The sequence below is a fragment of the Anopheles maculipalpis genome, chromosome 3RL (genome assembly GCF_943734695.1).
Source record: "Anopheles maculipalpis chromosome 3RL, idAnoMacuDA_375_x, whole genome shotgun sequence".
In the NCBI taxonomy this organism is placed as follows: domain Eukaryota; kingdom Metazoa; phylum Arthropoda; class Insecta; order Diptera; family Culicidae; genus Anopheles; species Anopheles maculipalpis.
This window is the reverse complement of record NC_064872.1, coordinates 68,388,959-68,413,743: the sequence shown is the minus strand read 5'-3', so window position 1 is coordinate 68,413,743 and position 24,785 is coordinate 68,388,959. Positions and strand designations below refer to the sequence as shown.

At 43.7% G+C, this 24,785-nt stretch overlaps 8 protein-coding genes across 8 annotated transcripts in view; 5 read left to right on the top strand and 3 right to left on the bottom strand.

Annotated features, from left to right (window-relative positions):
• The window catches only part of LOC126560916 (cadherin-89D-like), a 199,950-nt gene extending 185,313 nt beyond the window's left edge, over positions 1 to 14,637 (top strand). The window contains exons 3-5 of the mRNA XM_050216866.1: positions 12,105 to 14,004; positions 14,065 to 14,387; positions 14,451 to 14,637. Coding sequence (XP_050072823.1) covers positions 12,105 to 14,004; positions 14,065 to 14,387; positions 14,451 to 14,614 — 2,387 coding nt within the window. The 3' untranslated portion in view covers positions 14,615 to 14,637. The remainder of the gene's footprint in view (positions 1 to 12,104; positions 14,005 to 14,064; positions 14,388 to 14,450) is intronic.
• The window catches only part of LOC126563419 (40S ribosomal protein S27), a 262,225-nt gene that overhangs the window by 73,468 nt on the left and 163,972 nt on the right, over positions 1 to 24,785 (bottom strand). The window lies entirely within an intron of this gene.
• The window catches only part of LOC126562579 (nuclear migration protein nudC), a 170,565-nt gene that overhangs the window by 87,138 nt on the left and 58,642 nt on the right, over positions 1 to 24,785 (top strand). The window lies entirely within an intron of this gene.
• LOC126562116 (uncharacterized) lies at positions 982 to 5,052 on the bottom strand. Its single transcript, XM_050218539.1, has 4 exons — positions 4,734 to 5,052; positions 3,930 to 4,056; positions 3,509 to 3,841; positions 982 to 1,709 (listed from the first exon to the last, which is right to left on the bottom strand). The coding sequence occupies exons 1-4, from the start codon at positions 5,030 to 5,032 to the stop codon at positions 984 to 986; spliced, it is 1,485 nt and encodes a 494-aa protein (XP_050074496.1). The 5' UTR covers positions 5,033 to 5,052; the 3' UTR covers positions 982 to 983.
• Positions 15,063 to 16,953, top strand: LOC126563610 (tRNA (guanine(37)-N1)-methyltransferase). The gene is made up of 3 exons (XM_050220255.1): positions 15,063 to 16,431; positions 16,581 to 16,702; positions 16,780 to 16,953. Exons 1-3 carry the CDS (start codon positions 15,063 to 15,065, stop codon positions 16,948 to 16,950), a joined length of 1,662 nt encoding a protein of 553 aa, XP_050076212.1. The 3' UTR covers positions 16,951 to 16,953.
• LOC126563031 (density-regulated protein homolog) lies at positions 17,233 to 18,106 on the top strand. Its single transcript, XM_050219639.1, has 2 exons — positions 17,233 to 17,325; positions 17,411 to 18,106. Exon 2 carries the CDS (start codon positions 17,445 to 17,447, stop codon positions 18,054 to 18,056), a length of 612 nt encoding a protein of 203 aa, XP_050075596.1. The 5' UTR covers positions 17,233 to 17,325; positions 17,411 to 17,444; the 3' UTR covers positions 18,057 to 18,106.
• Positions 19,630 to 24,504, top strand: LOC126562463 (opsin, ultraviolet-sensitive). Its single transcript, XM_050218976.1, has 5 exons — positions 19,630 to 19,886; positions 19,958 to 20,124; positions 20,191 to 20,233; positions 20,297 to 20,433; positions 23,737 to 24,504. The coding sequence occupies exons 1-5, from the start codon at positions 19,642 to 19,644 to the stop codon at positions 24,282 to 24,284; spliced, it is 1,140 nt and encodes a 379-aa protein (XP_050074933.1). The 5' UTR covers positions 19,630 to 19,641; the 3' UTR covers positions 24,285 to 24,504.
• Positions 22,227 to 23,162, bottom strand: LOC126562662 (E3 ubiquitin-protein ligase sina). The gene has a single exon (XM_050219225.1). It carries the CDS (start codon positions 23,160 to 23,162, stop codon positions 22,227 to 22,229), a length of 936 nt encoding a protein of 311 aa, XP_050075182.1.

The window sequence follows — 24,785 nt, the reverse complement described above, 5'->3', positions numbered from 1 at the left end:
GAGCTGCAAACAAACGTCGCGAGATACGTTACGCGAGTATGCGCGCGCGTTCCCGGTTACCGTCACAGAAGCGGGGTGGGGATGCGTGAGTTTGAACCGTTGATCAACGGTGAGCAAGAGCTTTTAACCCTAGCGTCTACGAGCGAACGGGTGATGGAGGGAACTCATTCCTTTTTTTTATTTTTGTTGATATATCTACAACTGAAACCACTAAATAATGGCGTTTTTTTTCGGATGTTTTTATTTTATTAATATTATTTATGTGTTCTATATTCTGTTTTTAGGACCAATTCGCGATTTAAGCCGATTTAACCATTACCGCCTGTTAACTGGCTGTTTGTAAAGCAATCAAACCAAACCGGTGATATTATGACACTATCCAACAAACAACGAAGAAGAGATAGAATTGCACATTTCAATGATTTTAAGGACGTGCTCTGCTACTGGATTTCGAACACAAATTTAAGATCTTGCAATCTGTTATGCTAAACCGAAAGCAACTGTTTTGGATTTGTGTTTAATTGACATAATACAGGCAAAGGTGCAGGCAAAGGCAAAGGCACATAGGCAAAGAATGGAGAAGCCACAAGGGTTAACTGTTATGCATTGTCTCCCAGTTTACTAAGTCGCTTGAAATACAGAGAGCAAGAGCGAGAGATTTTGAGATGAGAAATGCATCATGAACACTGGGATGCTGCAGGGAAAAAATAAAAATTGTGAATTTTTAACCTGGTCCATTTTGTATTTTCAATAAGTATAATAAGTTTGTCAACAGTTTCAATACCAGTACAGCACTTTGGGCACCTCGAATATTCTCATAACTTCCTTAGTAGTTGGTAGTTCTCTTGGTAAAAAAAAACCAATAGCTATGCTAAACACACGTAATAAATATTTATTCCAAGTTTATAAGTCACACAGGTAGTATAATCAGCATGTCATTCGTTATTTACAACACGTCCTCGCGCCTCGTCACGTTAGCCACTTCAAGAGTCCTGCTCGAAGCTGTGCCATACCGAGATCGGTGAACCCTTGTACATGATCATCTTCCGCCACTGGTCCTCCATGGCTGGATTCGATTGGCGTGACTTCGGGCCCAAAAATACTGTCCCTAGGCGCGTTTTCTTGCCCATCTTATTCTTGGCCGCCAGTGCTACCTTGATCGAAAGATTCTCCAATCCAGCCTCCCCGCAGAGCGGCACCACCACGGTACAATCGTCCACATTCCACCGACTCGAAAGGGCCGGCCGGAATGGGTCCGATTTCCAGCTCGCTACCAGTATCTGGTGCTCCAGTACCGTCGTCTTGAGGTATACCTTTTCCGCGACGGATTCGAACTCTTCCTTCACCTTAATGCCGCACCGCATCTTCGCGACCGAGATCTTCAGGCACAGGCCCTTATGGTTTTTGTCCTTGTTCTTAACGCTCCGCACAATCTTTCGCACATCGAAGCTGAAGCGGTTTTTGTTCGAGTTCGAGATGGGAACCGGTGAACCGTTGGAGTAAGCGCGCCGCGTCTCGAACGGTGTCACCTTCGGTGCATCCGAGCTGCCGGAAGAGAAGGACAGGGGGGATGTTGGCGGGGGTGAGTAGGGACCCTCGATGTTGAAGCTGCAGTCTTCGCGCGAGGAAGCCTTCGTGTCGATGTGCACCTCGGTGTAATCGCACAGCTGCAATGTCACCTCCACCTGACCTCGGGGACTACTTTGAACCTGGAGAGAGCGACAAGGAAACAGAAATCGGTACTTTAACAAGGCAACTGATTTTGTATTACTTTTCTATAGAGCAACCTCAAAGAACCAAAACTTGTTCCGTTCGTTAAGTTGGCAAGTCTGTGTTACATTGCTTTTAATATATTTAAATTCATCTCCACGCTTTGCTTTGTTGTTTGCTCCACACAACATTAAGGCTAACCATGCACGGTTTAATTATCTTTTCCCATACCACGGAAGGTGGTGGCATCGTTTGGACTTCATTATATTTTTACTCATTTTAATTTAATTAATCAGCATCGAAATATCTTCAACCTCAAAATGCAACCGATGATTTGAAAGTGCGCCATTTTAAGATTTAATTACGCGATGCTAGCTTTAACGGAAGGGTTTAAGCACCATCGACTCTAGTGCTTTTTTAGGTGTAGCTCTTCTCCTGGTGGTAACCTTTAAAGTTTTTGTACAAAACAAAAGAAAACCTATATATGGCGATACTATTTAACGCCATACTTTCTCTCCTGTTCGGTCTTATCCCTCGCATAACGATTAAGTGTTTGCAGGCGGAAGCGCAGTACAATCGAGAAAAGGCACGTTTTCCGACCAGTTAATCTGATCCACACGTACACAATGCACAATGCAAGCAAATGGGAGATATTAATTCAAAGATTGAGCAGAAGGTGGTTACATTGGCAGGTTGTTGCTCATAGCTGAAGACTCATTCGAAGATTAGTATGTGGCTTAGAAAAGTGATTGGTTAAATTAATCGAGATGCAGACCTGTCTCTTCAGAAAGTGTATTGCTTGAGGAAATAAACAACAGAAGATCGAACTGCATGATCATTTAATTTGAATCAGGTTTAGCTAAGATTAAGGAGATCTGGGTTGAAGAAATTATTTGAATGAGCTAGAATATTTTATTAAAAAAGCAATAACTATTCCCTTCTGCTACTGCCACACAAAATCGTTCTCAAAAGCGTCTAAATAACTTATCCCCTTTATAAGCCTTTTATATTGCCATTTTAGACACCTTTCCCAAGCTTCACTTTTCCCGCCAAAGAGCGTCCGATTCGATGAAAGTCCGCCATACTTGAGAGTCCTTCGTTATGCAAGTCCGTTCACACCTAATTATTGGTAGCGATCTCACGTAGCGGAACATGCAATTACGAGGATCGTTTGCCAGGTCTCACCATTAGCCCGAAGCATTTAATGAGCTTGTTTGCATTCAGAGTTTTCAGTTTGAAATGCAAAAAAAATGATAAAATGTGCTGCTCACCCGCACACCTAAAGGCAGCCGTTGTGAAGTAATCGCTTCCTTAAATGGTAGCTCGCCATTTCCCCGAAAGGCTTGCAACTTTTGGTAAGCTTTGTTGCAGAACTGTATCGATTTGTTATTGATCTCTCAGCGCAAAGAAGCACGGCGAGCTTTTAACACAAACAACCAGCTGAAGCCTACCCGGTGCCTTTGGGTGTGATGATTGTGATTTGCACTGCTCAAACCACCGACGGTTGCCGAAGCTCAGCGATTCCGCGTGCAGAACCATTAATTTGGACACACTTTCCATTTCCGTCCACGGCATGTGGCAGTTTCGGTGCGCGGTGGGAACTAATCTCGACCGGAGCAGGAATAAAAAAAAACCGGCATGCCTAATACCGCGTTAGCGTTACGCATAAAGAGTGAGAGTTTTTGGAGCGGTAAAAAAATTGGTGTAATGCTTTTACTCTTGTAACAACCGTAAAATATGGCCCGATACATATAGCATCAAACAGCCCAGCGCAAAACATAATCCTCCCAATACGTACTGTGATACGCGATTCGGCCGTCGGTGTAATGGTAATGTCTTTGATCGGAAGCCACAGCTCCTCGGTGGTGAAGACGTTCGGATGCTTCCGGCTGCCCGTTTCGGCCGCATTGATGAAACACTTCGGATCGAGAAAGTACGTCACCGAGCCGATATTGCGCTGGCTTTCGCTCGTCGTTAGCCGCTTCAGGTTTTGCTTCTGGTCGAAGTTTGCGTTCTTCTCCGTGGCGGGCTCGATATCCTTGACCAGCTTGCCGATTACCGGCTTATCCTTCAACCGTTGGCTGCCCTGCCGGATGAAGGTCATCGTTTTGCTTTTGAGCGTTGACGTGTACTGGTGTACAAACGAAAATATGTATTATTAACAAATTAGCGGCTGGCGGCTGTCGCTGATGGGTGGATGTCGCGGACTCCCTACTTACCCCAGGCGGAAGTTCTAGCAGGGCGAACACGGTAAAGACGACAAAGTTCCCGTTGAAAATCTTCTCCGGAAGTGGTTGGGTGGAGACGTCCTTCTGTTTATCGCTCTTTTTCACGCGAAATGAGGACCTGACCGGTAGGAAAACAATAAAAGAATAAGTCAATTAAATTAAAGCATCTTCAATGATTGAAAATTATTGACTCGTTGAACTACAAATCGAATGTTGTTGTGTGTGGATAGGTCAATTTTTATATTTAATATCTGCTTCACGATCTTAAGGATCTTCTGTTTTATCTTTGCATTCTTCTAATAAAGCTTAGCTGCTCATGCTATATACAAACAGATGACTTTATAAGTTAATTGTACAATTAATGAAAACAACCTTTTGCACATTCAATTTATGCATAAATTAACAATAATTTTAAACATAAATCTGCATCTGCAAATTTATTGTAACCTGGCAACAACTTTCAACCCTTAAAAGCTTACTAAAGCTTTATTGCATTTTCTTTATTGCAATATTGCTTTATTGCAGAGCTTTCAAAATTGTTCGCCCCTGACAAACGGCGCTTGTGCAACCGCTGTAAAAAGCATATGCGTACCGCTGTACAAATTAAACCAGTTTCCCATCACGCAACCATATTTACATGCTTTGCATGGCGACAACGTCATTCAGGCATGATAATTAATGCATCAAATATTCTAGGAATACTTTAGTTCTACTAATAACTCTAATGAAGTGTTTTAAATATTTAAAAAAGCTCTTACTCCACTCCCATATGCGTCAGCATCAACATTAACTTACTTGTGTGTAGTTACCAAAGGAAACCGGAACGTCTCGTTGAATTCGGGCCACGAGTTGCTCTGTATAGTTGAGTCAAACTTTATTGCACCGGGAAACAGTTTCACCTTCACCATGAAACCTTCGACACTTTTTAGTCCGAAATTGCTCGGCAAATGGCGGGCGCCGATCAGCTGCACATGAAGCTCCGGTGTGGATGAGGCGGCATCGTTCGTTTCGTTACCGTTGGAGCAGTTGAGATGCAGCTCTAGCTTAAATCCCACAACCGGCTCAACCGGCCCATTGTTGTTCAATCGGCTCATTTTTCACCATTCATGCAAATCCAATACTCTGCAAATAGATGCTACATGAAACACGTGGAAGAAAACAGAACAGATATTTTAGAATAAAATGCACGAGCAAAAAACCGCTCAACAATGGACGATCGTTAGGCGTTAAGCTAATCAAAGCACGTGCAATTGTTACTATGTTGACCTAAGGTCGATCGTCTGATGAACTCATAAGCGTTCTTGATCGACCTGTGCTCAATAGGAAGCGAGGGAAAAAACATTCCGATGACTCATATGATGGGGAGTTGTTTAGCACCTTTGGAATAAGTAGTCAGCCAAGGTTCGAACACTGATTATAAATTCATTGAACGATCTTCACTATATTTCTCCTCCCCAAAGATGTGTCACTACGGGGTGAGGTCATATTAGCTACAGTGCTTAAGCTCTTTAACACGCACACACAGAGCTCCCTCAAACTTAACGTATCATTCCTGGCTCTTTCTCTCGACTAATTTTGCCCAATTTTCACATTTAACGCTGGTGTCAAAATTACTTTTTAGCATGCAAAACACTCCCTTCGCTTACGGCAGCGTCCTTTTACTTTCATCTGTCATCAATCCACGTTTAACACCGACCCATATCAGCCGTACCGATCGCTCGCCGGACAAAGTTTCTTCAACCGTCTTCCACACGCTGCTGTATCAATAGCACCATCGAACCGGGCCAGTAAAAACAAACAAACGCGCTACAAGTTGCTACGTCAAGGCGATCGTAAAAGGTAGGCTCCCGACGTCACGGCTAGGTTTCTCTAATCACACGCTCACACTGTAACATAGCTTCGTGGTCGCCATATCACCTGTAAGGGCTCGATGTAACTCCGCAATGTTACACAATTCATCTTACGCACGGTTCCCGTAACCGTATCACTATCGTGCGCTCTTGTTTACCTCGTGCTGAGAATCTGACATGGCACTGCGAATCTCACAAACGGTTGATCTGTCCGGATAAACTGTGGAACATACTCTGCTTCTACTTCTCGCTCAGATCAAAGCAAGAGAACGGTCGATCGTTGCTAATTTTTGCATGTGACAGTTACTAATAGTGCATTGCGCCATCTAGAAGACGTTAGACTACGTATGCCTTTTAGATGCCGGGTGTCACTTCAACCCACTTCCGACGTACTTGAGCTAAATCGGATCGAATTTCACGAAGCACTCTGGAGAACTTTGGAGAGACGAAGCAGGGGTTTTCTTTTAGAGATCAAGCTCGTGGATTAAAAAAAAACTAGCTTGAGCAGCAGATCAGAGTTTGCTGAAATAGTTAAGAACATTGATTTAGAAATCAGAACTAAAGATTTATACGATCATCATTCTTCTAAAGATCGCATCAAAACCCCTGCTCTAAACATTACTAAGATCCTCGGAAGCGATAAAGCGCGACGAGACGAAAACCTCGAGCAAGATGCGGTTCAATTGAGCCGAGTGCACTTAGCAAGCGCACAAAACAATTGATCGCCACGGCATGGAAGTCGTGTGTTGATGCATTTTTTCCCCTTCTTCTTCTCTCTCACTCCATCTTATTTTGGCTGAGCAATTCAGCATAAGATGCATAGTTTTATGCCTCCATCTAGACTGATCGTGTATCTCGTGTGAGAATGATCGTGCACTGCAAGTCGCTCAAGGATTGTCTGGATCGGAATTGTATTCCGGCAGCCAAATGACCCTTGTCGAGCTGATGTCGAGGTGCCTGATGATGTGAGGCACTTTGTCAGCCAAATAGCTCGATATCTTGAGATTTATCTTCCTGCAGTCACGATGCGAAAAATCGGTGCAAAGTGATCACGTTCCAAGATGAAACTCAGACCTTCCATAGAGGCACGATTCTACGCCCGTTAGAGAACTAGAAGTATTGTAGTGTTGTCGAGCTGTCAAGTGTTTGCCCTCTCTTCCTCTGTACGTGACGCAATGTAGCGCCTCAAACGCTGTTAAGTTGTACGCAAAAAAATTCACTCAAACACATTTGTCACTTCCCTGTCGTACAGACACACTGCCACGGCTCCCTTCCAAGATGAGTTCATCCATGTTTCGAGGCCCGTTGGGGGGGGGTCCGATGTTTGAATAATTAATTGACTCCATTTAAGAATGAAAGGTTTTCAAGCTTCATACAGAGATACCCATCAGCAATGGCCAATGATGCGGCTAAACGATTCGCAACACATCCTCATATTCGCCGTAGTATGCTCCGGTTGCTGCCGCCTGGTTCCCCAAAACGCAAATGCATCAAACAGACGGGCGGGCAGTCTTTTGCATATACGGAACGATAAAAGAGGTCAGTGTCGATTTTGACACTGGGCCACTAGTTCTTGCGCTGTCCAATTGCCGTTGATTACTGTTTAGTACACTTTTCTATTACTTCGCACTTCACAGCCATGGTCGGCCTTGAGGGGCGCATGGTTGTTGTGCTGGGTGCCAGCCTGGAGTGCCCTCGACTCGTTTTTCTTATCATTTTACATGCACACCATTGTGAGTGTCATGCAGCCCACCTTCGATCACCACAGCACACGTTTCACAGTATATTTAATATTCAAATTTGCTTGCTTCCGACGACGGACAGCTGATTTTAACACTGACACAACACACCTACTGCACACCACACATAATGTCTCCTTCAATGTGATGTTCAATTGTCGCTTATCTTTTTTGCAGACCCTGGTCAGTATGTTGCACTCTTGTTGAAGTAGGGAAGCAAAAAAAAAACAAACCGCCGTCACAACGGTTGCACTATAGCTCCGAAAGATGGCATCAGCCTACCGGCTTCACGAGCAGGAATTGGAACCATTATCCAATTGACGACCGCCACGGGGGCCACAGGATTAAGATTCAGTGCTCGATTCAAACCCCTTAAGCCAAATGCGTTAGACCGATGTGAGAGGGCGAAGTAACACTCACCAACCAATTGTGGCGTACGCAAAAGGTGTACGCGCGGAGTGCGTGAACCGGGACGAACCTTGGCAAGTCTTTTCGCGTACTAGCCAACTGATACTGAGCGTCGTCGCCGTTTAGTAGAAGTCGTGCAGGTCGCTGGAATCGTGCTGACTGAGTGTGGCAGAGAGAAGCTAAATTCATGAGAGAATCGGCCGGTCCCATCTAGAGAGAATGTAATGCTGAGAACTGGGCCCGCGTTTAGATTTATTTTGCGTGACGTGATCTTCAAGTTTCCATGGATGTGTGGATAACTATTATCTTTAATCATTTTTTATATTTAAACATCACTTTATTGAAAATATAAAAGTATAAAATCAAAGGCAGCTCTTGATATCGAATCGTCCCCAAAGTTGTGACTAAGAACAACAATTAAGCCAAGGAAGCCAGATATGCCAGTCTAAAGGCTTACATGCCTTGTAATGCTTCTCGTATTACTGATTCAAAATTAACTAATCAAAGTATTTGAATGTTAATTTGCTAATGCGTTTCAAACACCTCTCCAAAAGCTTCAAACCAGCTCTGGGTGATGTCATGGCATGCAGCTCGTTTGCAACTTTACCTTTATCATCAATCTTGGCCCTGCCTGTTCCCGCTGGGTAAGTTGCTAATACATCTGTTGAATGTTCCTTATCGTTTCTTATCATCTGCAACAGTTTGCAGACAACTGATTGTTCAATGTGTTTGCTAAGCTCAACCACAACAAATAAAAAACTTCAATCCGATGCCTATTTTGCCCGAATGAATGAGCGAAAGTGATTGTGTGCGGTATTCGAGAAGCGAAGTCTGCTGACCATCTTCGGTGTATCGAATGTGCGGGACGTGTTAGCATCCTGAATCCGGACGACTAGCCATAAAACATCCGCAAACACATTCTTCCATTTGTTGTGTCCATCCAACATCATGGCTCAAGCATCGGGAGACGCATAGGATGAGGATGTTAAAAATAAACTGAACCATATCAAAGGCATCGATGATAGCGGGACACATGCAGACCTTATGACGTACGGTACCTTTTTTATCTGCTTTCAATCTGCCCTGTTGAATGATGCAAGGTCCATTTTTATGTCCCTCTTTCTCTTAGTATACTATCAAGGCTCGAAGGATTAAAATCATTTCCTGGAATGAGGCATTCATTAGGTTACGGTTAAGGTCAAACGCACAAGCGAGAGTGTTTTGTGGGCAAAAGGAAAAAAAACTCACTCTATTGTGATTGAATCCTGCTGCAAACTAGCTCTCATCGACAGCAAATGCAATGACACAACACCCTTGACGCATTAGTTACGTCGACAGGATGATGGGACTGGTGGATACCACCGTGTACCGTGCCCGCTCTTGAAACAACAACCGTACTGAGTCATCGAGCCAGAAGTATGCCATCATCTCCACTCGTGAAGTGGATTGTGGTTTCTTTATCATTAATACAAAAAAGACACCTCACACCGCATTTAACGTTTCCGCTTTCGAGCTGAAACTTTAATGTGTAACGATCGCAAGTTTGGTGTCATTTTGAAAATTCTACACACCCACCAGCAGCCTGTAAATTACCACTCCAAACATATGCAACATGTCGTCGCCGGTTGATGAAAAATAAATGCGCTCTGCCACATGCGCCTCCATCACATTTCATTTCTCACACCGTTACGGCGATGCTGATGTTGCCTTCCCTATACGTGGGCCTAGTGCTGGGCTAGGTCTTGTGATTGGGCCGGGGGGGTTTGTTTACAGAGCACAGTACGACAAGCCACATGATGCTCGTTAAACGTCAGGGTGGCCCCATGGAGCCGGCGTTAGGCTTCTATTTTTAAGAGCAACCTTCAGGAACATGCATGCTGCAAGGGAGGGTAGTGTGTCGCTAAAGCCATGCTATTTGACTAGCCACAGACAAACACACACGTTCCCGCATTTGGAATCCCCGGACAAGTTGAGAATGTGGCCTGCGCAACTGTAGCTTAACGTTTGGGGACCAACGCTTTTTTATCACTGCTCAAGCAACACAGCTACAGGACGCATCCTGTCTGCTGTTTTACGCGACTGATAACGCACACCGTGGGTCAGAGCACACCTTGAACGCTATCGCTGCTGATGAAACCGTTCCGAAAGCAATCACCAACCAAACCAACGGGGTAAGTCTCCCGATTGTTTACTCATCGGTTTATCGATCGAGTGATAAAGCAACAGTGTTTGCCAGATTTCAGCATCTTTCGGGGTGTTGGGTGGTTTTGGGAGGGTGGGAACAGAATAAATGCGTACTTGTTCTACGGTCTACGTCCATTATTTCGCACCGATACGCGTCGTCCATTGTTTTGATGGTATGGAAATACTTTAATCATGTTTTGGACACTCCAAAAACACGCACTTATCACATAAAAAAGCACACACACTTTTGTTTACCTTGGACAGAGTTAGGGGAACGTTACACTTTCGAAAATTGTTCCGCCCGTCTTGATAGCCGGCACACAACAAAATACAAATCGTGGAAAAATGCTGTGTGTGGTTACACGCGTTAGGAAGCACTATGGAAGACAATGGGGTCGTAAACAAGATTGTAAATGTAATTTATTATAATTTAATACTATTTTATTTCTTGAAATACAGAACTATACGAGTACATGTTTTATGGATTGATAAGAGATTTGTTTACCTACAACATGAATTTAAAATTATTTCTTTTTTGTGATTGAAAAGATCAACTATCAATTTAATAAAACATAAGCGAATTTATGAACTTATATTATAAAGTTAACCTTTCCTTGTTTCAAAATCTTAACTTACGATCACGTTTAGCCCATCGTGCAATATTTGCTTGTGTGAATGATATCAATTATCACACACTCTAGCGTACCATTTCGTACCGTACATTCATTCGTACGTTATGTTTGACTGCGTGTGATGATTGCAGGGGCGATACAGTTTTGTAGTACTAGCTTATCTGTTTAGCATTAATTGGTGAAATAAATTCGAGATGCGTTCCATCAACAAGCTTTCGGTGATGTTCTTGATATTTCAAAGTGTATGCTTGAGTCGAATTTTTCATGTTGATAAAAGAAGAGAAAAATATCACTTACAACCCTGCAAACATTATCATATGTCCGTTGCATGTATGATAAGGTCTTTTTTAACATTTAAATAGTTGAACACGTTTTTTGTAACGATTAATTTTTACACGGCTCACACAACATATTTGGTCCACCTACTGCTATTGGGAATTATCTTATTTCTTTCTCGTTATTCAGTTTTTTTGTAAATAAGAAGTGCTAGATCTAAAATCCTTTATCTGTAACGCCATATCGTGGTATAAATGCAGTTTAATCATCATCCACAATAATATGAGTAATGCAGTGTCTGGTCAAGCAAGCACAACGTTCAAACAACTAGGTCAAAACAAAATAACATTCCTACAAGATGAAGTATACCAGTTACAAAATAGATTCTTTGGACCTGCTTTTTCATGGTTGGATGTTCTTTCCATAGTTACGCTATCAGCTTGACTAGTCCTCAAGAATAGGTACAATTAGAGGTTAAGTTTATTGTGGTTTACTTAGAAACTCTTCAGAGCAGCTTAAGACAAGTACCAAGCATTCTTAAAAGTTATCTCACCTCAGCATTACTGCCTGAAAAGCAATAAATTTATTATTAGCACATAGTAAGTCTAGAATTTTGTTAGGAAATTTTTAATCAAAACATCAGACAAGATAATTCAATTAGTAGAAGAACGAACGACGCTTTCAGCATCTGCCGTGTCCACCAGCGTTTGCCGACTTCTGTAAGGTCTGCGATGCTTTCACCTTATTATTAAAAAAATCACCAACAACCACTTGATAATACACGATAAGATAGTGCCACTCGAAGAGTGAAGAAGTAGATGCTTTTGTTCTTCGATCACAGCATTCAAAGCAGGTGCAACGCAGCACCCGGGTCAGTTTGATTCTGATGCAGGAAACTAGCGGTTTGGCACACTATTCGCGCCATCGTGGCTCTGGACGCAGCACTTGAACGAAAATGTTACTGTTTCTTTCTGTGTTAGTCATTTGCTTTCGTTCGTACGTAACGCAAGGTAAGTTGCAAGTGTTGCAGAGTCCCAGTCACTGTTAATCTTTGTGACAACTACATTATTGCTGCAGATTGCTCATCGCCAACGTTCAGCTTTTCATCGCACTTGCATCCCGAGCTCTTGGATCTTACTACACCACCAAACACAGTGATTGCCAGTTTTCCCGTCGAAAATGTACGATCAGCCACTGTCCAAACGCAAGATACCTACGTGGAAAGCAAAATCGACGGTACAAACCTGCAATTTCTAACAACGGAAGCTTTCGCACAGTACGAAGAGCGTGAGATTCAGGAAGTCATTATCATTGAGGTGTATTACCAGTGCAGCTCCGGATCAAGGACAGGCATCTATAGGCAGTTTTTGAAGCTGGCCAACAATCATGCACCTCGCTTCCTGCAGGAATCATATGAAGCGCTAGTACCCTTGCCGCTACCGAAACACTTCGACGTTTCACCGTTCATTGCAAATGGCGACGGTATAATGGCACGGGATATTGATTTGAAAAACAATACTGTAACGTTCAGTGTATCCGAGAACGATTACATGCTGATTGAAAGTCATAGTGTCAAAGATGATCCAAAGCAATTTAAGGCGATCCTGCGTCTCAAGGAGCAGGTGCTAAAAATGCCAAACAAGCTAGCGCTTACTGTTACGGCAACCGATGCTGGCGTGCCACAAAAATCAAGTCAAGTTAGTGTTGTAATCGAACCGGACCTGTCCATCGTGTATGATGATCCACCGGAGTTTAAAGAAACCTTCATAAACAAAACCATCGAAAAGGATCTTCTCCTACAACTGGAGCTGATTCCCGGTACGGAAACGAACGATGTGCTGTACAGTGTTGATGGAACCGATGCAGAATTCTTCACACAAACCGTCTGGGATAACAATACTGGGATCGATTTAAAAGTAATCGATCTACAGGTTATTCCAAAGACGAAAGCATTTCTCAATGTAGTTGTAGTGGCCAGACGCAGCCAGCTTCAAAAGACATCTTGCGTAATACTGCTCAACATACCACCGGAAAGTGTTCCAGAACCTCCGACTAAAACGGTGGAGAAAGTTTTGAGTGTTTTGCATTTAGATGAAATGGTCACACATCGAGAGATATTTCCTCTTGTGATAGATGGTTGCACGTACAGCATCCAATCCCAAACTCCCGGTGAATATTTCTTCATATCAGACACCGCATCACCTTCCCTATCATCGAAAGCATTCGATCGGGAAGATAGAGAGTTGTTTGCTGGATTAGATTTTCCACAATTTTGGATTGTTCTTAAGCTGACATGTCCAATTGAACCGACGATAGAAACGCAATCGTACAACGATTCCGCAGTTCGTTTGGGCCCAACGAGAGATATTGACTTTTCAACCGATCTCACACATCTCAACATCATCGTCGATGATATTAATGACAACAGTCCAGTATTCACCTTCCCGGCCAATAATGCAAGGTACGGATTTCCATCGCCTCAGCTTTCGCAAAAGCTTCTTCCCGACAAATTACTCACCGTCCAAGCAACTGATCTGGATGAAGGAATCAATGCCGTGATTCGCTATTCATTAGCAACGAACGATCACTTCGATATCGATCCACAGACGGGAGTCATATTTCCAATTAAATCGGTATTTACAAATGCGGAAAGTGTTACGATCGAGATATTTGCTACCGATCGTGATGGAGCTGAGGATGGAAATACATCGACAATGAAAATCCGTGTCCATAGGGTAACAGAGGATCAGCTGGTAGCATTGACAGTACAGGGCACGGATCCGGACTCTTTCGGAAGTACGTTGAAAGAGATTAGCGTCAAGGAAGGCATTCAAATGGCAACGATTAGGAGCGTATTTTCTGTTGATGGAGATACAAATAAGCGGAGCGGACGATCAACAGATTCACGATATACAACATCCGCAATAGTATATGCCTTTAAGGAGGAACAACTTCTAACTAACGCTGAGCTAAAAAGGTACAATTACAGGGAGAGTTGAGTGATATAGAGTTGTAACCATTCTGTTTTACTTTATAGAATATTTGAATCTACGGGAGCAAACCATACTTTAGAAATATCAACCATAAGAGAGCTCTACGGTTCATCAACGACGATCGTTAATTCGGACACAACTGTGATCTATCCGTACATCATAATAGCAGCATTTTTCGGCACCCTTGCTGTTGCTATGGCTGCATCGGCATATTACTATCGAGCCAAAACACGTCAACAAACACTAGTGGACGATACACCGCATTCACGATCCTCTGACGATGCAATTATCGTGGAAAACGGACAAAATGTTTCATCGAGTACACCACCAATGGAAACACACAAAATATCCGAAGTCATGTTAACAGGTTAGTGTAGCACTACTCATACCCCGCTGCCGGAAGTAAATTGATTTTTTTTTCTACTTACAGGATTAGTCGACAATCCTCGCTCTCTTACCGAGTTGTTAGCTAACAGTGAAGTTAAGGAGGACGGGGATGATAAAGCTGAACCTACGCCACCCACTCAACAGGAACGCAAAAAGAGTATAAAGTTCAATGAAAGCGTTGAACGGATTGAAGTTTTCGATGTTTAAGCAGTTATTTAGAGATTAATGTTGATTGAATTAATTTAGAGATTTAATAGCGTTTATGATTGTATATAAATATCCTTTAAAAAATTGCGAACTATTTTATCACATGGTTTTTTATTACATAGAGACTTTCGGTTAAGACCACATTTGCCTTTTTACATCGTATTACATCCACATCACAACTTGCGCCAACGGAAATCACACAAAACCTGTTTACCTATTTCAAATGGCGCTACACATCTACTGCCTCTAGTGTCCGGTACATCAACTACATTAACAGCACCTGTCGACGTCAGAGAACTGTCAAAGTACCAAAACGTAAACAAAAAGCAGCGTGGTTGTGTTGTGCTCACAGCAAAAGTAAACCAAAAAGGTAATTATTTCTGCCTTTCTGTATTAAATTACGAAACAAAGAAGTTCTGAGAGCGCCAGCCATTTTGGATAAGTGCTGATGATTAGCAATACGAAGGTTGTAACACGCTTACTGCCGCACTTGTTCCAAACGCATCGATTAGCTGTACGCCTTCGGCATTACTTCAGAAACATGCTCTGTCCGGATCTGAATCCACCGGCCACGGTACGGGGCATGAAGCAGCTTGACCGTGCCGCATTTTCCAAAACCATCAAAGTGCCTCATCTTCTAGTGCCGAGGGATAAAAACTTGAACGATGTCTGCCGGTCAATAAAGAAGTATCTGCTGAAAATGGAACGCTATAAACCGGTGATAACAGAGGAGTACAAAATCACCCTTCATCCGCTGGCCGTTCAGAAATGGGAAGATTTGGCGGATGTGAATCTGGACAAGCTAGGCATCGGCAGCGAAACACTAGTTTGGCAGGAAATCCAACTATCGTACGAAAACTGGAAGTACGATGAAATATTCAAAGCCGTCCTGCCGGCCGATAAGGAAGCACTTTCATCGTTTAGCAAAATCGGTCATATAATCCATCTTAACTTAAAGGACCACCTGCTGCCATACAAGCAACTGATTGGAGAGGTCATTTGTGACAAAATAGCCGATTGCCGGACGGTGGTGAACAAATCGATTTCGATCGATAACACCTACCGAAATTTTCAGATGGAGCTGCTCTGTGGTGAACCCAACTATCAGGTATCGGTGAAGGAGAATGGATGCATGTTTCAGTTTGACTTTTCTAAAGTGTATTGGAATCCACGACTTTCGACCGAGCATGAAAAAATCGTTAAAATGCTCAACAAACACGACGTACTTTATGATCTGTACGCTGGCGTTGGTCCATTCACTGTACCGGCAGCACGCAAAGGATGTAAGGTGCTGGCAAACGACCTAAACCCAGACTCTTACCAAGCATTGGTGGCCAACTGTACACTTAACAAAGTGGCGAAAAACGTCACCTGCCACAACAAGGATGCGGTCGATTTTATCAAGCAAGAAGTGAAAGATGCTTTACTTGCCAAATGTGCTGAAAACGAGTTTGAAGGTGAAATCCACATTACCATGAATTTACCCGCTATGGCGGTGGAACATTTGGTGCACTTTCCGGGTTTACTAAAAGGCGCGGATATTGTCCTGCACAAAAAGCCACTGGTGCATGTGTACTGTTTTGCGAAAGGGGTTGAGGATAAGAAGCAGATTGCGCAAGAATTAGTGGAACAATGGCTCGGAATGGAAGTAGGCAATAAGATGAAAGAAATTGCATTTGTACGCAATGTTGCACCCAACAAGGATATGATGCGTGTTAGTTTCTATCTAACGGAAGACTTACTGCTTGGTCGTACAACTAGCAAAAAACGTCAACTGGATGAAGCGAAAAACCTCTCGGAAGAAGCCAAACGGCCATGCCATCTGAATGACGACAATAAAATGAGCAGCTGAATGTAAAGTTGTACTAAAGATCAAAATTTCATGTAACTATCTCCTCTCTTTTCGTTTCATATCGACAACATCCGAAGGCGAACAATCGGACAAGCTCCATTATGGCTAAGAAGGCGAACAAGATGAAAGATCAGCGAAAGCAGCTGGCGAAAAAGGCCAAAACCGTCTTTACAGTATCGCAAGCCAAAAAGAAAAACATGAAAAAGACGAAGGAAATTTCCAGTAACTTAAAACAGGTAAACCTTGAACGTTGATTGCTGGTAATCATATCCTATTGAAAATTATTTACAACATACGAATGCTCGTGTTTTAGATTAAGGTGCAGGATAAACGCGAGAAAGTGGACCAAAAGTTTCAGGATCTACACGCACAAATAGTTTCGAAAAAGCCACCGAAACCGGCCCCAAAACCATTGCCAACAAAGAACAAAAGTAAAACCGACACGAAAAAGATTGAAGCCGATCTAAACGAAATGCAGATGTAAAAAATAAAACGGTTATTGAAAATAATCCCAAACATTACAAACATGTGAACGGAAAATGTACAATAACTGGTTGAATTCTATTATTTAAAACAAATCCCGAAAAAAAACATAATTTTAATCCCCTTTATTTGCTGCTAGCAATAGTATGAGGAAATCTTCCTATTTCGTGGAAATTAAAATTAGTAAAATAAATCTATTTTGAATAGCATTGATTTTAAAACAAATTCAAATTTCATAATATTTCGATTAATCGATGTATAAATGTCAAACCTCTACCGAAGCTTGCTCGATTGCGTGACACCTGTCAAGGTATGCTGTAAACAATACGCGTATATCTTCTCGTTCCGGGTATTCGTGGTTTTGAACAAGCATAAGGTACTGCAAAAACCCATTCTGTTCTCATTTTAATAACTTAATAGTATTAAAACAATCGATTCCCTCCAATATCTCTTTCATTTAGGTTCCTTTCTCGTACGCCAAACACCCACAGCGTCATGACAGCGGAAGTTCCGGAACGGTTAGTGATCGGCCCGAAGGAAGGTGTGACCTATCCGCTAACGGTAGCCTACTGTGGCAACTGTTCCATGCCGCTCGAGTACTGCGAATACTATCCAGACTACGAAAAATGCAAACAGTGGCTTGAGAAGAATCTACCGGACGAGTTCGAGCGCATGAAGGTGGGCACGGCAGGAGCCGGTGATGGTGGTGCCACCGGTGCGGGCACTGCCGGATCTGCTTCCAACGCGGCTAGCGAATCGGCTGGGGACGGGGACGACGCTAAGAAACCACAGAAACGGGGCGGTAAAGGTATGATGAAAACCAAAAAGCCAAAGGATGACGTGCCGAAGAAGGTGTGCTTGTCGCGGTCGGCACGAGGCAAACGAAAGTCCGTAACCGTGGTGACTGGTTTGGCCACGTTCGAAATCGACCTGAAGCTGGCGGCCAAGTTCTTCGGTACAAAGTTTGCCTGCGGTTCATCCGTCACGGGTGATGACGAGATTGTGATTCAGGGTGACGTTAAAGACGAGCTGTTTGATATCATCCCGGATAAATGGCCCGAAATTGATGAGGATTTCATCGATGATCTTGGCGATCAAAAGCGTTAGAGTACGGCAACGATTGGAAAAGGGGACCTTCTGTAAACCTCGCGGCAACACACATATACAAGAAAAAATACACATGGCTGTTGAAGAAGATGATAGGGTAGCGATCTTGCGTGGAACTAAGCTTGCAACATATAACGGATCAAGTTGCTTAAAATCGCGCGTGGCACCAACAGAAGGCAAAATTAATGCGTTAATATATAACAGGATTGTAAAATAAACAAGGCAATATCATGTGTGATTTTACAACGAAAAGAAACGTTGATCATTTGCCTAGTATAAAACTAATTCCGAAATGGCGACATTCATAACGATACACGATTATCAGGCAAACGAACAGAGTCCAAGCTTCCCCTTGGGAATAGATACCTGGTAGTTTTCTACACGCAATAAATTGTGTAAGTTTTGCCGGATGTTTTATCTGTAGCAGTTCCAGCAGGGATATTACAACGGACAAACTATTCCTGCTCCCATCCGGTAAAGTGGAGAAACACGTGCTCTCCCTGTTAGTGTTTCCAATAGAAATGGTCGAATGACCTCGCAACACCTCGCTTTAGTAGCGCGGATTTTGTAATCCTGGTACACTAACAAAGCCAATCGACGTCTAGCATTTCTAAATCCAAAATCCGATACTTGCCATTAATTGGGACTACAATTGCAACACTATCGCGGATTTGGAATCACGCGAATTTCACTTCTATGGCTTCGACACTATGCGGTTCCAAGGTGGGAGAAACCATGCGATAAAACTAGCACAATCCTTCCCCGGACAACATAGCAAAAACCAAACTGTCCATGCTTAACTGCAACACCTTGTAACGGTCGTAACGAAAAAACGGTCCGTAACCGTTGGACCAACTCCCCAGCACAAACTGTTCCTCTGTTCTAGACCGTATCAAATGCCTGTGCAGAAACAGTGTTATCAAAAAGGCGACCTGTGTTCAGGTGTGTTCAGTCCACAGACAAAGGATCTTTTTGGGGGCCCGGTAATTAAATTAAAAAGGCACGCGAATGCCACTTAATCAAATACTTATTCCCCGATTTAATAGCCCCCTTCTACCGCGACCCAAAGAATCGGTCGGTAATCCTCCAAGGAACACGGGAACCCCTCAACCAAACCTCTAGATCGGATCCATCGTTGATTAAATTATTTGCCAGCGTTGTTCTGCGTGATGGTAGGAATTTGCAGGAAGGTGGGAATGGCACAGGCGGCCAATTCACAACTATACCACCAGATTTCTTGTTTATCCTGGTCCGGCCTCCGAAACGCCGTAGCCAGACGGGCTATAAAATCTTTGCCCACGGTCGTGTACTCCGTCAGTAGGCACAGCGAACGTGTCTAGGGCGGTGTGCTAGATTTAGCGGATCCGTAAATCGGTCAACCCGGTTCCCGATTGAAGCTATAGAAAGGTATCAATCCTATCCCAACACAGGCTATAGCGCAGGTGAATGTTTGCTAAAGTTATCAAAGTGACTAATTTGTTTGTGTGTGTTTCCCCCGAAAAGGTGAATAACCCCAGTGCTAGGATTTAAATCGATCGTTTAAAAATATCACCAGCATTAAGAAGGCAATCACCGTCCCTCCGCCATGGGTATTGTCCAGCTTGACAATCAAACCGCCTACCGACCGGAAGCATTGATTGGTGCGGACCAATCGGGATTGCGATACCTCGGCTGGAATGTACCACCGGAGGAGCTGGTGCACATACCCGAGCACTGGCTTCAATTTCCAGAACCGGAAGCATCCCTGCACTACCTGCTCGGATTGCTATACATCGCCTTTACCATCTTCTCGCTCGTTGGCAATGGGCTGGTTATTTGGATTTTTATCGCGTAAGTATGATTGGTTGGTACTAATGCATTCCAAAGATCTAACTTTAAGGACTACTTCCAACTTTTTGCAGTGCAAAATCCTTACGGACACCCTCGAACGTATTCGTGATTAATCTTGCCATCTGTGATTTCTTCATGATGGCCAAGACGCCGATCTTCATCTACAACTCCTTCACGAAAGGATTCACGCTAGGGAACTTAGGATGTCAAATTTTTGGTTTCGTAGGATCTCTTACCGGTAACAAAATATACCGTCTGAAATTTGTAAAGACTGAGGATCATTAATTTTTTTTTGTTGTTGCAGGAATTGGAGCTGGTGCTACCAATGCGCTCATCGCATACGATCGGTACGTTGCCACGTGGGTTTTTCCGCTAAGTAGACTACATTTTCATTTGTACTCTATTCCCAGTTACAACACCATTACCCGCCCGTTCGAGGGAAGACTTACCCAAACGAAAGCCATCATCTTTATCTGCCTAATCTGGGCGTACACCATTCCGTGGGGTGTGCTTCCGTTGCTAGAAATCTGGGGCCGCTTCGTACCCGGTAAGTTCATTCTTCGTTCTTTCAATCGCCCAAATGCTTTTACACACCGTCGCCTACTTGATTAATAGAAATCAGAGTACTTTATTTTTGCAGCACACGTGTGTTGTGCATTCGTCCTAACAACTGGATGTTGACTAAGGTTATTCATTATCTGTCTCTCCTTTTTTAACACAAACTCGCACACATAAACACACTTTTGCATATTGGAACGCTTATGCGAAGCTTTTTTCTTAACCGAAAAATGGTAGAACTATCAAACAAACTGGCTTACTTCTGGTTAACACGAAATAGTTAATTCTGGTTCACTCCAAATTAAACAAAACTTCTGCGGCTGCTACCTAGTCTCGTTTTGTAGTCCCACAAAACGATGGTCATATTTAATGCTCCGCAGCTAGATGAACAAATCATTGAAAGTATCCTTCCTTTTTGTTCGCAAAAATGTGTGCTGTCCTTCTGGCAGTTTATAGTTTCGTTTCAATCTTCTCTTTCTGTGTTGCCCTGATAAGCATGTCCTATTTGCGTCAAAGTGTTCTTCGCTACAGATGTTGAAAATGTATATGTAACGCCCAGTAGTACTCGTCGCGGCCATCACTGTTGAATCTAGCGTTCTACAGCGAGTGGCATTGCTGATCTTCGAAAAATCATCCTTGACGCACTTAACTGGGTTTCTTTGTGTTGTTAGCTGTTTGAAAGTTTTGCTCTTGCGACTCATACATTCTTCACGCAAAGTCGATCGCAAGTCGTCTTCTAGGACAGATGCCTTTTGCCTTCATATTTCGCTATTATATTATTAGAATCGTGTTTTACGACACATACGCTAAGTTTAAAGGAGTGTGAATTGGTGAGTGTCAAAGTGGCTAGTGGTGCCTGGCTCCTTCATCCTCTTCGATATTAAATTACGATTAGATGGTTTAATTTACAAATTGTATGACCGTTTTATCTTAATTCCCCTAACAAGACACACACACACGCGCGCGCATAACGGATCACGATCACACGCAACACACACACACCTTTCACACGCTATCATGCATGCATATCCTTTTATTATATCACACAGTTCAGTACCGCATTCATTCGCTCTTCGTCCTTCTCGCGTACATACATAATTATGTTCTTTAATACAACATACAAACGTACATACACACACTCGCGTCTATTATCGTACCACACGCTTCAACAGCTCAACGAATCGATCGGGTCCCAGAAACTAAATTTCACTCCTCACTATAATGAACAGGTGTTTCTCACTACAGCGAGAAATGAAATTTGATTCCAAAGGGTTAATCGCGAGCTGTTAGAACCTTGTCCTCTTAAATTATACAGTTAGGTGGATATGGAACTAATATTAAAAGCATTCAATAAAAGCTGAGCCGTTTTTATCCAATTCTTTACAACCGCTGGCTGGTTGGGTAAGTGCAATCGGATCGTGCACAAGCTGGAAGAGCTCCTACACGACCCATGCTAGTATTTCAGTACTTGGTGTAGTTAAACACTAAGTTCATTTGCTGCCACGAGGTCCTCTACATATTGGAACCCCGCCATCACATTAGCAAACCCCAAATGTGCCACTATCGTAGAACGAGCCACAAAACGGATAACGAGAGCTAGAAATGGCTCAAAAAACAGAGAAGGAAAAATAATTAAACTAAATTACAAAACGTACACAATTACCATTTTAAAAATAAAGGTAAGAATTGTCTATAGACAATGGGGGAGCTGTCTATATTCGTAGTCTGTGGTCCCTCCCGTACCCTCAGTCGAATCGGCGGTGCCCTGGGATGTCCTGCTATTTAAACGACGGAAATAGTAACGTTAATGCCCAGATTACCATTGTCGGCAAACAGCTGCGCGATCGACGTATCGAACACCAGACAGTCGGAGTTGAGAATTGCGCTTGCCACTCCCTCGTGGATGGACCGGGGCATTGCTTCCCACGTAAGCCGACGCCGATTCCCGTTCAGCTCCAACCGATAGGCAAAGTTTTCCGCTTCCTTCCGCGAACCGATTAGCTGTACGATAGCGTAGAACTGTTGGTGCCCATCATACTTTTCCTGCTTTTCGAGCACCAGCATAAAGTGATGGCCGAAGCACGATTGCATCATCACCCAATCGACTGCACCGGGCAGATTAATATCGGTGGCGAGAAACACAATATCTTCGCCCTGGAGCGTGGTAATGCTTTTGTGCGACATCATCAGGTGGGGCATAACGTAGTCGAGCGAACCCTGCCACTTGCAGGATGCACCGGGACACGGGCACAGATACGGTCGAAACTCGCACGCCTCCTCGTGTTCCGCCTTTTCGGTGTACACGAGCGAGATGGTGCAGCCGTGATTGGAGTGTTTGCAGGGAAACTTCACATTGGAGGCCACTTTCTCCATCGCCAGATTGCGTATGTTACCGAGCGAACCGCGACAGGTGGGACAGCAGGTCAGCTTCGAGCGGCAGCTGGTACACACCAGGTGGCCGCTCTGGCACTGCAGTATCGGGGGCAGCACGTAATCGAAGCACACGGGACACTCGAACAGTGAGGCCAGGTCGGCCGATATGCCATTGTCCCCAGCGCCTACCGACGAAATGGAGGAGTTGGACGACGACGAACCCGTCACCTCGCGGCGCTTCGGGTTGTTCAGCTTGTTCGACATGGTGTGTGGCTCTGGTGCTGGTGCGTTTGCCGTGTGTGGCGGATGCGCTGGAGTTGGAGTCACCGTCACCACCGTCAGCATGCACTGCGCGGTCCCGTGTGTTGCCGTGGTGTGTGCCGCGAACCCGAACCAAGCAAACCAACCTTTCACAAGCCCAAGTTAGTGGAGGATGGAGTTCGGATAAGCTGCGACGGTTTGTTGTTGGTTGATGGGTTGGGTTGGTTGGCTGGCTAGGTAGTGCACATTGATGGATACACTGCCCCGAACGTTTGTCCACACATTTACGCAACGGGAACGCTTTGCAATCAGGCGATATTTTTATTTACGTACCACGTAATTATAAACAACACTACTCCCGAGCACAAAGATCCGTGCACAAATTGTCAATCGATTATCATTTGCTATTCCCAGCGTTTCCACACGTTTGACGTTTACGACGCACAAGGTGTATAGGGTCAAGCACGCCCAATCGACAAAATTGCTTTGCTATTGACATCATCTGCCTATTTGGCAAATTTGTATTTAAAAAACCTGTCGTAACCACTATGGTTACGAACGCAATTTTGTCAGTAAAGAATCATCCACATTTCTGACGAGGAGAAACGATAAAACAACTTATTTCAACCACTACTTCTCTTCTCCACTTCCATTTCAGAGGGTTTCCTTACATCGTGCACTTTTGACTATCTATCCAGCACGTTCGACACTCGACTGTTTGTAGGATCAATCTTTACCTTCAGTTACGTACTACCGATGAGCCTCATCATTTACTACTACAGCCAGATTGTGAGCCATGTCGTCAATCACGAAAAGTCGCTTCGCGAACAGGCCAAGAAAATGAACGTAGAATCGCTGCGATCAAACCAAAACAAGAACGATGCCTCGGTTGAGATCCGAATTGCCAAGGCCGCCATCACCGTTTGCTTTCTGTTCGTTGCTTCGTGGACACCGTACGCGGTACTGGCACTGATTGGAGCGTTCGGCGACAAGAGCCTTCTGACACCGGGCGTTACAATGTTTCCCGCTTGCGCCTGCAAGTTTGTCGCCTGTTTAGACCCCTACGTGTATGCTATTAGCCACCCGAGATATCGCATCGAGCTGCAGAAGCGTCTGCCCTGGTTGGCCATTACGGAAACGTTGCCGGCTGAGAATGCCTCAACATGTACGGAGCAGCAGGACGGAAACGCTACAACGCAATCGTAAGCGAAATGCTTACGGGGCAAGCATTAGACGCATAGCTCTGGGTAGATACTAGCAGGCACTGTCAACGATATATACGATACTAACACAACGCCACGTCTAATGGACCCGAGCACGGAAACTTCTGTTCTGAAGTGATTTATAATTGTTTCAAATCATTTATTTGTCGAAATCATACAAAAACATTGAATAAAGAACTTTAAATGCAATCTACAAATCTGGCGATGACGTAATGCTTTGTTGATAATTCACATAAACAGAAACTGTCTTGTATAATTTATTTTTATTTTAGTATTACGGCTCGGTGCCGTATTCTTATCTCTTCCTTAGCTGATTTTGTACAAAGTTCTGAAGACACTTCCTCCTTGTTTTTTGCCCTATCCTAACGTGTAAACGTGTAAACGTATCCCCTAAACGTTTACACGTGTACACCCTGCTGCAGTTCTGCTGGTCTTGATTTGGTATTATTGTCAAGTATCAACGTGACAGTCGTGTGTCCCTTCA

Bases quoted from the DNA above. Each gene is read 5' to 3' on its own strand.
- LOC126562116 (XM_050218539.1), bottom strand. From the start codon at position 5,032: ATGAGCCGATTGAACAACAATGGGCCGGTTGAGCCGGTTGTGGGATTT. The intron at 4,057-4,733 runs GTAAGTTAATGT...CCTACCGGTCAG, and splicing joins CCTTTGGTAACTACACACAA to GTCCTCATTTCGCGTGAAAA. The intron at 3,842-3,929 runs GTAAGTAGGGAG...TTTGTACACCAG, and splicing joins TGCTAGAACTTCCGCCTGGG to TACACGTCAACGCTCAAAAG.
- LOC126563610 (XM_050220255.1), top strand. From the start codon at position 15,063: ATGATTAGCAATACGAAGGTTGTAACACGCTTACTGCCGCACTTGTTC. The intron at 16,432-16,580 runs GCCATCTGAATG...TGGCTAAGAAGG, and splicing joins GGAAGAAGCCAAACGGCCAT to CGAACAAGATGAAAGATCAG. The intron at 16,703-16,779 runs GTAAACCTTGAA...CTCGTGTTTTAG, and splicing joins TTTCCAGTAACTTAAAACAG to ATTAAGGTGCAGGATAAACG.
- LOC126563031 (XM_050219639.1), top strand. From the start codon at position 17,445: ATGACAGCGGAAGTTCCGGAACGGTTAGTGATCGGCCCGAAGGAAGGT.
- LOC126562463 (XM_050218976.1), top strand. From the start codon at position 19,642: ATGGGTATTGTCCAGCTTGACAATCAAACCGCCTACCGACCGGAAGCA. The intron at 20,125-20,190 runs GTAACAAAATAT...TTGTTGTTGCAG, and splicing joins TTTCGTAGGATCTCTTACCG to GAATTGGAGCTGGTGCTACC. The intron at 20,234-20,296 runs GTACGTTGCCAC...CTCTATTCCCAG, and splicing joins GCGCTCATCGCATACGATCG to TTACAACACCATTACCCGCC.
- LOC126562662 (XM_050219225.1), bottom strand. From the start codon at position 23,162: ATGCTGACGGTGGTGACGGTGACTCCAACTCCAGCGCATCCGCCACAC.